Raw genomic sequence first — 14,565 nt, 5'->3', positions numbered from 1 at the left:
GTAAACATTCATTCAAATAGCACTTTTGTGCGTTTTGCCAGCAGCTCTTCGTTGTGCGTCAAGCATTGCGCTGTTTATGACTTCAAGCCTATCAACTCCCGAGATGAGGCTGGTTTAACCGAAGTGAAATGGCTGGCACGCTAATAGCGTTTCAAACATCACTAGCTCTGAGCCTTCTAGTAGTTGTTTCCCTTGCTCTGCATGGGTAACGCTGCTTCGATGGTGGCTGTTGTCGTTGTGTTGCTGGTTCGAGCCCAGGGAGGAGCGAGGAGAGGGACGGAAGCTATACTGTTACACTGGCAATACTAAAGTGCCTATAAGAACATCCAATAGTCAAGGGTTAATGAAATACAAATGGTATAGAGGGAAATAGTCCTATAATAACTACAACCTAAAACTTCTTACCTGGGAATATTGAAGACTCATGTTAAAAGGAACCACCAGCTTTTATATGTTCTCATGTTCTGAGCAAGGAACTGAAACTTTAGCTTTCTTACATTGCACATATTGCACTTTTACTTTCTTCTTCAACACTTTGTTTTTGCATTATTTAAACCAAATTGAACATGTTTCATTATTTACTTGAGGCGAAATTGATTTTATTGATGTATTATATTAAGTTAAAATAAGTGTTAATTCAGTATTGTTGTAATTGTCATTATTACAAATAAAAATTGTCCGATTAATCGGTATCTGCTTTTTTGGTCCTCCAATAATCGGTATCGGCGTTGAAAAAAAATCATAATCGGTCGACCTCTACTCTATACCATCTACTGCATCTTGTCTATGCCATTCGGCCATCGCTCATTCATATATTTTTATGTACATATTCTTATTCATTCATTTGTACTTGTGTGTCTAAGGTAGCTGTTGTGAAATTGTTAGGCTAGATTATTTGTTAGATATTACTGCATGGTCGGAACTAGAAGCACAAGCATTTCGCTACACTTGCATTAACATCTGCTAACCATGTGTGACGAATAAAATTTGATTTGATATATTTCCATTAATTCCCATATATTCCCACGGAAAGTTTCCACCTCTGAATATACCCCAAAATGTGCAACCCTAATCTGCATGGACCTTTTTTTGTGCTCACTCACTTTACCCCTACCCATATTTACATAACGTAACTATGTCAATTACCTCCTACACCTGCATGTTGACTCTTTTATTGGTAATCCCTGTATATAGCCATGTTATGTTTACTCATTATTGCTATTCATTATTCACTGTGTATTTATTCTTCGTGTCACTATTTCAATTTTGTATTTGCTTTTGTATCTTTAAAGGGATACCTCGAGATTTTGGCAATGAAGCCCTTTTATCTACTTCCCCAGAGTCAGATGAACTCGCGGATACCATTTTTATGTCCAGTTTGAAGGCAGTTCGAGGAAGTTTTGCGAGCCAATGCTAACTAGCATTAGCGCAATGACTGGATGTCTATGGGTACCTGCTAGATAAAGGGCCTCATTGCCAAAATCCCGAAGTATCCCTTTTAACTCTGCATTGTTGGAAAAAAGATTCGTAAGTAAGCATTTCACTGTTAGTCTATGTTACGGAGTCTAGTTCATAGGTAATCGACTAGCCGGACTGTTCCCCGGACTCCAGTTGTACGGATTTGTACAATGCACTAACAAGGCTATTGAACCTGACATTGGTGTCTGTCTTTATTCCTTTATCCAACATAACATACTGAAACAGTCTACACCTGTTGTTTACGAAGCATGTGACTAATTATTTATTTGACATCACTGAATTCATGTGCCCGAAGCCTGGAACTCCGGATACTGAGTTAAAACACTAGGTAGGTAACAGGGTTAGGAGTTGAGGCTGTAGTGTGTCTTTTTTACCCAACATCTGTGTTATGTGAATACCGGTTGGTTTCTCTGATTGTGAGTCACAGGCTGCGTCTCAAAAAGCTACCCTATTCCCTATGTAGTGCACTACTTTTGACCAGGGTGCTGTGGGCCCTGGTTGGGCACTAAATAGGGAATAGGATGCCATGTGGGCCGCAGAAAGAGGACTCAGTAACAATGCTGGTGTTAATGACTGGTGACTCATCTCATTAGTCATTTCCTATGCAGCTTCCCAGGGGCTTACTGACTGGACAAACTGTCTGAGACGCCACCCTACTCATCACAATGGTCTCTCAAATCAAAGTTTATTTGTCACGTGCGCCGAAAACAACAGGTGTAGTAGACCTTACAGTGAAATGCTTACTTACAGGCTCTAACCAATAGTGTGGAAAAAAAAGGTGTGTGTAGGTAAGTAAAGAAATAAAACAACAGTAAAAAGACATTTAAAAATAAGAGTAGCAAGGCTATATACAGACACCTGTTAGTCAGGCTTATTGAGGTAGTATGTACGTGTGTGTATGGTTAAAGTGTGCATATATGATGAACAGAGAGTAGCAGAAGCGTAAAAAGAGGGGTTGGCGGGTGGAGGGACACAATGCAGATAGCCCGGTTAGCCAATGTGCGGGAGCACTCTCTCACACGTACTACTAACACATGGATGATACTATTACTTATAGGTCATTATTCATCATCACTTGTCTGTATTCTCAAACTGTCCTAATAGTTAGCCTCGAATCCAAACGGACTATCGCTCCTTTTCACTATTGCTTCACAATGAAACAGAGCAACATTCAGTTTGGATTCCAGGCTACCTGTATACCTGTTCACTGCAATCATCCTACATTCTCCTGGTAAACTGAATCTACTAGAGCCCGACCGATATATCGGTTCACTGAGGTTAACAGAGATATTAGCCTTTTACCTCTATCTCGATACCTGCCGATGACTCCACAATAACTGATATTGAATAAATAGGATGAGAAAAGGGAACCGCATGCCGATCTAAACACTTCTGGCCATTCTCACGATGTGTCATTATTGTCACAATGTATTAAATCAACATTTAAAGCATAGTTATTGGACAGTTCCTCTTTTGGATGGCAATTGATGAGAATTCAGAATGGAAAAATAACTAGTTTTCATTTCCCTATAGTAAAACAGTATATCGGGCCCATATATCAGTATAGGTAATTTTCCCCCCCAAAAAATGTACCTCAAAAAACATATCGGTCGGGCTCTAAAATCTACATCTCATCATTATAGACTAACACGGAACCCAAACCAGCTGTGTGCGTGCGCCATCGTGCATAAATGTATTTTGTCCACCCACACCAAACGCGATCACAACACGCAGGTTAAAATATCAAAACAAACTCTGAACCAGTTACATTAATTTGGGGACATGTCAAAAAGCATTAAACATTTATGGCAATTTAGCTAGCTAGCTTGCACTCGCTAGCTAATTTGTCCTATTTAGCTAGCTTGCTGTTCAATATAAACATTGAGTTGTTATTTTACCTGAAATTCACAAGGTCCTCTGCTCCGACAATTAATCGACATATAAAACGGTCAACTAAATCGTTTCTAGTCATCTCTCCTCCTTCTAGGCTTTTTCTTCTTTTGACTTTTTTTGTGATTGGCAACTTTCATAAATTAGGTGCATTACCGCCACTGACCTCGTTCGTCTTTCAGTCACCCATGTGGGTATAACCAATAAGGAGATGGCACGTGGGTACCTGCTTCTATAAATAATGAGGAGATGGGAGAGGCAGGACATGCAGCCCGATCTGCGTCAAAAATAGAACGGACTTCTATTTTAGCCATTGGCAACGCAGACGCTCGTTGGCGCACGCGAGCAGTGTGGGTGCAGTAATTGAATAATATAGATTTCTACATTTATTTTGCAATGCTCACGTATGCGACGTGAGCAGTGTAGTCAGCCTCACCCCCAGACATTTGCACCAACACAATACTATGACGGCTATAAATGTCCTAACTATAGGTTATACATGGATCTTTCCACAGAAAACCTGTGGCAGCTAAGATCTCAACTCACAGTTCTCCTCTCGCCCCTATACAGCATCTGCTCTCACATGATCCTTTTCTTCTGTCCGTCTCGTTCTAGAGGTATAAATTGCATTTGTGGAGGGAGGCTGCCTGTCTGGAAGGGAGCTCTGCTTGCTTAAAAACATTTAACAGCTGTAGAGCACACTCGCTGTATTAAACTCACACCAGATTAGGGCTGTAGCCTGACCAGCTCCACAAACACACACAGGCTGGTACGGGATAAACACAAACACAACAGTGGTGCGCGGGTTGACTCACAACCCCCAGCCCCCGCGGTTATATCCGCAGGGCGGGCGGGTTTGAAGTCAAGACATACTGTGTGGATGAAGGGTGGGTGGCGGGTTGAATAAAGAGAAAACAATAGCCTACCTTAAAGTTGCACTATGGAGAAATCGCTCAGCCATTTCCTGGTTGCTAAAATTTTATAGTTTGCTTAATTTCAGTTTTTGATACAGAATAAGCTACTATAGTGTAGAGAATCATTGTACCGTCTAAACCACTGTGAAATATATTTTCCATAAGCAAAAATATGGTTGATTCAGCTGTTTGAAGCTGGTGTACAAAACCGAAAGTTAAAAAAACTAAAACTTAAGAATGGGAGGCATAGAAATAGCAAACATAGAGCAGATCTACCGCTTTAGTCTTGCTTTCAAGTAGAATGATAGATGTATAACTCACATTTCCATGTGAATTTGGTCAGGTCGCCCAAAAAGTGACATATAGCCACTTTAAAAGAAATCCATAAATATATAATTATTGTAAAACGTATATCTATAGGCTACATTTAGGTTTTTATTTCATTATTTTAGGCTATCTGGCATTAGTGCATAAGTCTAAGCTTTGGGGCCTAATTATACACACACTAAATAGCCTACACACCAACCACCAAATGCTTTTGGGAACGGGCAGAAAAAGTGAACTCCGATCCACCGAGGGAAAATGGACAATGTCAGAGTTTAATTCATGAAGAGAAAAGCTGCATAAAGGAGAGTTGAAAAGAAAGAGGAGGGCCATAAAAGGAATGTTTTAAAAATATTTGGTGAAGTGGTAAAAGAGGATGATTGTGAGGCGACTGTCAAAAGAAGGGGACTTCAAATCAGGGGTGCAACTTTCACAAAAAAATGTGTGTCCCCGTTTTATCCTTGGAATGTGATACAAAATGAGGTAACGGTATGCTTTAGGACCAAGTGGTTCTGCAGGTGGTGACCACAGACCACTTCTCAGTTCCTATGCTTCCTGGATGATATTTTGGTCACTTTTGAATGCTGGCGGTGCTTTCACTCCATGTAGACAGAGTCTACAACCCACACAAGTGGCTCAGGTAGTGCAGCTCATCCAGGATGGTACATCAATGCGAGCTGTGGCAAGAAGGTTTGCTGTGTCTGTCAGCGTAGTGTCCAGAGCATGGAGGCGCTACCAGGAGACAGGCCAGTACATCAGGAGACGTGGAGGAGGCCCGTAGGAGGGCAACAACCCAGCAGCAGGACCACTACCTCCGCCTTTTTGCAAGGAGGAGCACTGCCAGAGCCCTGAAAAATGACCTCCAGCAGGCCACAAATGTGCATGTGTCTGCTCAAACGGTCAGAAACAGACTCCATGAGGGTGGAATGAGGGCCCGACATCCACAGGTGGGGGTTGTGCTTACAGCCCAACACAGTGCAGGACGTTTGGCATTTGCCAAAGAAGACCAAGATTGGCAAATTCACCACTGGCGCCCTGTGCTCTTCACAGATGAAAGCAGGTTCACACTGAGCACATGTGACAGACGTGACAGTCTGGAGACGCCGTGGAGAACGTTCTGCTGCCTGCAACATCCTCCAGCATGACCGGTTTGGCCCTCCATGTGCTCACCAGAGGTAGCCTGACTGCCATTAGGTACCGAGATGAGATCCTCAGACCCCTTGTGAGACCATATGCTGGTGCGGTTGGCCCTGGGTTCCTCCTAATGCTAGACAATGCTAGAGCTCATGTGGCTGGAGTGTGTCAGCAGTTCCTGCAAGAGTAAGGCATTGATGATATGGACTGGCCCGCCCGTTCCCCAGACCTGAATCCAATTGAGCACATCTGGGACATCATGTCTCGCTCCATCAACCAGCGCCACGTTGCACCACAGACTGTCCAGGAGTTGGCAGATGCTTTAGTCCAGGTCTGGGAGGAGATCCCTCAGGAGACCATCCGCCACCTCATCAGGAGCATGCCCAGGCGTTGTAGGGAGGTCATACAGGCACGTGGAGGCCACACACACTACTGAGCCTCATTTTGACTTGTTTTAAGGACATTACATCAAAGTTGGATCAGCCTGTAGTGTGGTTTTCCACTTTAATTTTGAGTGTGACTCCAAATCCAGACCTCCATGGGTTGATAAATTTGATGTCCATTGATAATTTGTGTGTGATTTTGTTGTCAGCACATTCAACTATGTAAAGAAAAAAGTATTTAATAAGAATATTTCATTCATTCAGATCTAGGATGTGTTTTTTTAGTGTTCCCTTTATTTTTTTGAGCAGTGTATATAGTACCAGTCAAAAGTTTGGACACACTTACTCATTAAAGGGTTTTTCTTTCTTTCTTTATTTACAATTTTCTACATTGTAGAATAATAGTGAAGACACCAAAACTATGAAATAACACATATGGAATTAATGTAATAACCAAAAAATAGTGTTAAACAAATCATTTTATATTTGAGTCTTCGCCACCCTTTGCCTTGACAGCTTTGCACACACTTGGCATTCTCTCAACCAGCTTCATGAGGTAATCACCTGGAATGCATTTCAATTAAGAGATGTGCCTTGTTAAAAGTTAATTTGTGGAATGTCTTTCCTTCTTAATGCATTTGAGCCAATCAGTTGTGTTGTGACAAGGTACGGATGGTATACAGAAGATAACCCTATTTGGTAAAAGACCAAGTCCATATTATGACAAGAACAGCTCAAATAAACAAAGAGAAATGACAGTCCATCATTACTTTAAGACATGAAGGTCAGTCAATCCAGAAAATTTCAAGAACTTTGAAAGTTTCTTCAGGTGCTGTAACAAAAACCATCAAACGCTATGATGAAACTGGCTCTCATGAGGACCGCCACAGGAAAGGAAGACCAAGAGTTACCTCTGCTGTAGATGAGAAGTTCATTAGATTTAACTGCACCTCAGATTGCAGCCCAAATAAATGCTTCACAGAGTTCAAGTAACAGACAAATCTCAACATCAAGTTCAGAGGAGACTGCGGGAATCAGGTCTTCATGGTTGAATTGCTGCAAAGAAACCACTACTAAAGGACACCAATGAGAAGAATAGACTTGCTTGGGCCAAGAAACATGATCAGTGGAAATCTGTCCTTTGGTCTGATGAATCCAAATTTCAGATTTTTGGTTCCAACCACCGTGTCTTTGTGAGACGCAGAATAGGTGAACGGATGATCTCCACATGTGTGGGTCCCACCGTGAAGGATGGAGGAGGAGGTGTGATGGTGTGGCGGTGCTTTGCTGGTGACACTGTCAGTGATTTATTTAGAATTCAAGGCTCACTTAACCAGCATAGCTACCACAGCATCCTGCAGCGATACGCCATCAGATCTGGTTTGCGCTTAGTGGGACTATCATTTGTTTTTCAACAGAACAATGACTCAAAACACACCTCTAGGCTGTGCAAGGGCTATTTGACCAAGGAGAGTGATGGAGCGCTGCATCAGATGACCTGGCCTCCACAATCACCCGACCTCAACCTAATTGAGATGGTTTCGGATGAGTTGGACCGCAGAGTGAAGGAAAAGCAGCCAACAAGTGCTCAGCATATGTGGGAACTCCTTCAAGACTGTTGGAAAAGCATTCCTCATGAAGCTGGTTGAGAGAATGCCAAGAGTGTGCAAAACTGTCATCAAGGCAAAGGGTGGCTACTTTGAAGAATCTCAAATATATTTTGATTTGTTTCACACTTCTTTGGTTTACTACATGATTCCATATGTGTTATTGCATAGTTTTGATGTCTTCACTATTATTCTACAATGTGGAAAATAGTAAAAATAAAGAAAAACCCTTGAATGAGTAGGTGTGTCCAACATTTTGACTGCTACTGTATGTGTGTATATATATATATATATGTCCCCCCACTTCTTAAATTAAACTGAAATCTGGACACTGACTGTAGGTCTATAACCTCTCACATAACCTTAATATTAACTTCTGCAAAATGGAGCATTTCTTGCAGTAAAATTATACACCAAATGTAAGCAACATTTTTACTCAGGAACAGGAGTGAAGAAATATGATGCATTTCTTTCACCAGAGAGAAATGAGAATAATCGACATCCGCGCCGCATGGGGAGCTGTTGTTGTTGGGGGTTAACTGCCTTGCTCAAGAACAGAGCAGCATGTTTTTACACCTTGCCGGGTCAGGGATTCAAACCAGCAACGTTTTGGTTACTGTCCTAATGCTCTTAACTGCTAGGCTTCCTGCCACAGATACCATCTGTAGAGGTGTTATCATTATCAGCTTCATAAAAGCTCATAGTAGGCTATTTCAACTACATAAAATATGCATCCAAGCCAAACTGAATTCTATCGATCTATGATATTATTCTGGTGAGCAAGGGTTTATTTAGTCTTCTAGGGCAACATTTCATGACAGAAGAGAAGCTGAATGTACTTAATTATAGGCAAGTTGACTAACAAATAGCCTACCAAAATGTTGGAAATTATCAGCAGAAACATATCTAAATCAGGCAACAACAAAAAATCTTGCACCCTCTGTCAAAAAAAAATAGTTCTGCAATATCTGACTGTAGCCCACAGCGCATTTTCTATATTAGCAGGTTAGGGTCGGGTGCAGGCCTCAGATTTTCACATACAGTTGGGCGGTTGCGGATTGTTTATTAGAAATTTTCAGGCTGGTGCAGGTGAACAAACAGCTGAACCGCACACCACTAACACACACACACACACACACACACACACACACACACACACACACACACACACACACACACACACACACACACACAGATAGTGGACTCCATAAGCTCTTTGGTCCTCCCATAACACACCCATTGCATGGAAGGGCCCTATAGAGGGGCCCAGAGCAGAGGACTCGACTCTCCCCAGTTCCGACCAACACACACACAAACCCAGGAAGGCAGTCCAGCCCAGCCCCGGTCCCACAGGCACTGACAGACGTCACAGGATGCATTCTGAATGGCACCCTATTTCCTATATAGTGCACTATTGGGCCTTGGGGATAGGGTGCCATTTGGGGGTGGGGGATTCTCATAATGGATAACTGAATGAGTAAGTTAGGGGATTTTTTAAATTTAGGAGCCAAGCATGATGGATTCTTTTCTGGGTATAAGGGAAATGACTGCATTGCAAGAACAGTTTTTGTTTAAGTTGTTTTTTCTATGTTTCATGTGCATTGCCCCATCTAAATTGTGTTTTCCATAATCATGACATTAACCATCAATTTCCTTTAGCCTAACATGTTATAGGCCCCAACCAAATATAGGCTATTAACAACAACAAAAAATCGCATTCAATAACACTTAAACCTCGCATGAGTGTGGGAAGAACACATGACTTATGTCCTACCGTCCATATTCTCTCTGTCGCTGATGTGTTGTAGGTTGCAGCCCGTATCCTCTCTACTCAGCTCCGCTTCAGGGCGGTAGGGTTCTAGCCTCGAATGGGCATTTCTCCGGATCTTGGGGCTCGACGATACGCAGCAGGAGGTGGTGTTCCCCATCGTTAGGTCCCTGTAGTAGGCTAGAAAGGCTAAAGTATATTTTCCGTCAGCGTCTTCCTAGGTCTCGAAATGGATGGATGAGAGAGATATAGGGCGTCAACGCGGATTCTTTGTCAGCGCGCGGGTAGATCGAACGAATATTTCTGCAGCTCTATTACACACCCTTGTCCGGTCCTGACTTGCGGCAGCTGTAACATAGAGCCATTTAAAACTAGAAGGAACAAATACATCAGAATGCTAGGCTACTCCCCCTGAGCCAAATCCCCCCGCGGACCCAGAAATCTGCTCTGCCCACGCAATCTCCAGGTTTACCGTCGGCTGTTCCCTTACAATTTGAACCAAATCTGCAATGTCGTTTTATTCATTTTAGAACTATTCGAATAAAACTCTGATCTCGTTCAAGATACAGCGCTGCATTGTAACCGACGCATTCCGTTTGTCAGTGGAGCAAGCAACACTTACAGCAAGCAACACTGTAGCCGTTTGATGGAAAAGGTTCCGGTTCAAGTGGGTGGTTACAAACTAGCTCGCTCAAATACATGAGAAAGGACCATACCATACTGTAGCCTAGGTTTACTTTTCCCCCTGTTCAAGTAGTGAATTGTGTGCCATTCAAAACAGTCTACAATGTTAAAAATGATATTTGAATCTCCCATCAATTGATTGAAGACCAGCCATCCGTTAATCTATTGTAGGGCTATCGAATGTGGTTGAAAATGGCCTGTTGCCATTAATTAACAGTAAATGCCTCTGTGCGATTATCTGGGATTAGTGAATGTTAATGTAAACAGAAAGGAATCCTGATGTATAATCTATTATAGTGGATGGCACACTTTCATCTGTCAATGTCCTGACATGCCTCTATAGACTGAACTGTGTTCACGACAATGTATAGAAATGGGACATATGTGAAATACAAGCTATAATGTACTGTAGTAGTTACATTGGTATCAGCAGAGCTATATATATTGTCTGCTGTAGTGCTTTAGTGCGTCCTACTGGTGCAGACATCTCATTACAAGTCAGAAACCTAATACAAATGTTGAAAAAGGCTACATCAAGAGACTTGTTTTGTGATGCTGTTGAACTGAGTGGGGAGCCGTGCAGGTCTACTGCAAGCGGTTTTCCATTCACCGTCACTTGCCTCAGTAAACACAAAACCAACTGATGCACATTTTGAAGTCTGCAAGGTTTGAAAATCTGGGCTCCCGTGTGTTGCAGCGGCCTAAGGCACTGCGTCTCAGTGCTCGAGGTGTCACTACTGACCCTGGTTCAATTCCAGGCTGTATCACAACCTGGCCATGACTGGGAGTCCCATAGGGCGGTGCACAATTGACCAGGGTAGGCCGTCATTGTAAAAAATAATTTGTTCTTTATTGACTTGCCTAGTTAAATAAAATAAAAAAAATTGAAAGTGCGAAGTGACAGAGGATCTGTGAGAGAGACTTTGCTTACTCTGGGAGAAGTTTTAGGGGTAAAGGGTTGTAGGTCTTTATTGCATACCCTTACTTATAGGACAGTGGTTATAGGCTAAAGAAAGCATTGCACGGTTATGAGGATTAAGATGACGTTCGAATGGTCAAGTAGCACTTGTAAATGTATCCACATGGTGGAGAAAGGATCTCAAATCAAAATCATGTGATAACACAGTTTTGTCATTCAGCAGACACTCTAATCCAGAGTGATTTACAGGAGCAATTAAGGTTAAGTGCCTTGCTCAAGGGCACATCAACAGAGTTTTCAGCAAGAACGCTCAGGAATTCAAACCAGCAAACTTCCAGTTACTGATCCAACGCTCTTAATCGCTAGGCTACCTGCCGCCCACTGTCCACTAGGGAGAGCAAGCGTCTTACATGGAAAATTACACATGAGCCTCAAAATAGTAGCCTATACTGCTTTTCTGCAATTCAACCACAGACACATTATTTGTGTGTCAAACTGTTCAGTCTCAGATATTGGACACATTACTTTCAGAAATCCTCTCCTCATGTTCTACTGCACTGTCTTTTCTCTCTGAATGGTAGTGAGTTCAGCTTGTTGTTTCATAATCAGGGGTTAAATAGGGACATAGCCACAGGAACTAGGGGTGCTGAGTGTGCTGCAGCACCCCCTGAAAAATCGGAAGAAAAAAAAACAATCCTACATTTTTTTGTTTGTTTTTCTCACAAAAGTAGTGCACTGGGGCTTTACTCGTCCTGTATCAGCCGACCGATATAGAAAGGAAAGGGAAAGGGAGATACCTAGTCAGTTGTCCACCTGAATGTATTCAACTGAAATGTCTCTTCCACATGTAACCTAACCCCTCTGAATCAGAGAGGTGCGGGGAGCTGCCTTAATCCACATCCACGTCTTTGGCACCCAGGGAACAGTGGGTTAACTGCCTTGCTCAGGGGCAGAACGACAGAGGCAGGGGCAGGTCCTCCGTCCCGTCCCGTTTGGCTAGGGTTAGGGTGGAACTGAGATGTGGATATGAAGCTAGGGTTTGGTTTAGTAGTTCTAGGTTGTGGTTGAAGCCAGGATTTGGGTTGAACCGGGATGTGGACATGAAGCTAGGGTTAGGGGACTGGGCTGACTCGTCCTTTGCAGCTGGTTCAATAGCAGTGTGTCTGTGGGTTATATGCACATCCCAAACGTAACTACCAGTGCCGGCCAAAAATACAAACGGTGCTGTATATGTTGGTGCATGAATACAGTAAAGCAAGAATTGGAAAAGCATTAGCCACGTGCAGGCTTTTCTCAACAGATAGCCATTGCGGCAACCCTACCTCCATTCTATCAAATCTGATTTATGGTGAAATTGCTTAGAAACTCAAATATATCTATAGGGCTCAAACACAACTTTTTTGTTTATAGAAGTAAAGTAGTATAGGAACACCAGAAAAATCCTACCTTTGGAGCACATACCTGGACTAGCCTATCCAGACCCTTTCCTGCCATTTTACATCATAGGCCACCTGGGCAAGTTACAGGTTGTTAGCCAGCTAGGTAAAATGATTGGACAAGGTTTGTTAAACAAATAGTTAGCGGCCCGTGAATAAGCTAATTTAAAATGGACAGTGACATGGTTTATAAAATTATAACATTTTACCTGTGATTCTGAGATAGAAATTTTAAAAAATGTACCTCACTAATATCATAACTTTTTAACAGTTTCGGATGGAGACGAGCAGTTCTCATTAATCATGGTTCACAGAACAGAAAACCAAAGGAGGCTTTAATATATTTAAAAAATGGTCACCAATGGGTTCAGGGACCAATAACAATGGGAATACAACACAAAACATAATGTGATTGTTAGAAATCTAACCAATAGGAGGCAATTTTGAAACTTATAAAAACCTCCTTAAACATTAAAATCCGTAAACCCTCAAGACGGTGGAGTTGAATTTCCTTTTCACAATCACAATCAGAGGTAAAATGAATGATACAATGTATAGACTTTGCTCGTCGCCCAAATATGATACAAATGTAACAACTTCGCTTTCACCCAGTGGCACAAATATCATTTTGCCATTTAATAAACATTTTCTAGGTGCACTGGTGCCTAGAAATTATCTCAAATTCCGAGAACCTTCAACAACATTTGTGATAAGTGCGTCGAGGCATGGATGCTTGTACAGTAAGCTAAATTGTTATCGACAGGAGCAAAAGGTGAGAGAAAAAAAGACTCCCTGCATCAATACCGTGGCAGCCTTGAGGACTGTACAATCATAGTGTCTTATTCAAAGTACAGCACAGCATGTTCTGTAAAGAAAGCCAAGCCAAGACTGGCAATCAACAGAACAAGGTGATAAATCTCCCACCCAAGTCAACAGAGTGGTACACATACAGTACACAGCTTGGCCCTTGGATAAGCGATTAAGTTGGCAAATGTTAAATAACCCAATTGATAGTGATGTGTCTGTGCCAGGCATTATAACAAGTAGTCCATGCTAGTTATCCAATAGCCTCATATGATGCTGCGATTAAATTGTAGCTAATTACTTTAACATAATTGAAAACTCTTACTTTTCAGGTACACAGTGCCTTCAGAAAGGATTCAGACCCCTTGACTTTTTCCACATTTTATTACGTTACAGCCTTATCCTAAAATTGAAAAATGTTTCTCTCATCAATCTACACACAATACCCCATAATGAGAACACAAAAACTGTAAAAAAAAAAAAAAACATAAATTAACTGAAATATCACATTTTCATAAGTATTCAGACGCCTTAATCAGTAGTTTGTTGAAGCACCTTTGGCAGCGACTACAGTCTCGAGCATTCTTGGGTTTGACGCTACAAGCTTGGCACACCTGTATTTGGGGAGTTTCTCCCATTCTTCTCTGCAGATCCTCTCAAGCTCTGTCAGGTTGGATGGGGCACGTTAATGCACAGCTATTTTCAGGTCACTCCAGAGATGTTCCAACGGGCTCTGTCTGGGCCACTCAAGGACATTCAGACTTATCCCAAAGCCCCCCCCTGCGATGTCTTGGCTGTGTGCTTAGGGTCGTTGTCCTGTTGATAGGTGAACCTTCGCCACAGTCTGAGGTCCTGAGCAGGTTTTCATCAAGGATCGCTCTGTACTTTGCACCGTTCATCTTTGCCTCGATCCTGACTAGTCTCCCAGTACCTGCCGCTGAAAAACATCCACACAGCATAATGCTGCCACCACCATGCTTCACCGTAGGGATGGTGCCACGTTTCCTCCAGACATGACCCTTGGCATGTTTTGGTACCCTTTCCCAGATCTGTGCCTCGACACAATCCCGTCTCGGAGCTCTACGGACAATTCCTTCGACCTCATGGCTTGGTTTTTGCTGTGATATGCACTGTCAACTGTGGGACCTTTTATAGACAGTTGTGTGCCATTCCAAATCATGTCCAATCAATTGAGTTTACCACAGGTGGACTCCAATCAAGTT

The 14,565-nt window shown here is 42.3% G+C and overlaps 1 protein-coding gene across 4 annotated transcripts in view; it reads right to left on the bottom strand.

Annotated features, from left to right (window-relative positions):
- The window catches only part of ccny (cyclin Y), a 73,853-nt gene extending 63,689 nt beyond the window's left edge, over positions 1 to 10,164 (bottom strand). For 3 of the 4 annotated variants that reach the window (XM_020507354.2, XM_031796391.1, XM_020507355.2), the window contains exon 1: positions 9,506 to 10,153. In XM_020507354.2, the coding sequence (XP_020362943.1) occupies positions 9,506 to 9,659 (154 nt within the window). In that variant the 5' untranslated portion in view covers positions 9,660 to 10,153. Of the gene's footprint in view, positions 1 to 9,505 lie in introns of all 4 variants that reach the window. The other variant, XM_020507356.2, reaches the window with a different exon arrangement.
- Between the last annotated feature and the right edge of the window lie 4,401 nt (positions 10,165 to 14,565).

Source organism: Oncorhynchus kisutch, linkage group LG18 (genome assembly GCF_002021735.2).
Source record: "Oncorhynchus kisutch isolate 150728-3 linkage group LG18, Okis_V2, whole genome shotgun sequence".
Lineage (NCBI taxonomy): Eukaryota > Metazoa > Chordata > Actinopteri > Salmoniformes > Salmonidae > Oncorhynchus > Oncorhynchus kisutch.
This window is presented reverse-complemented; position numbering and strand designations above follow the sequence as displayed.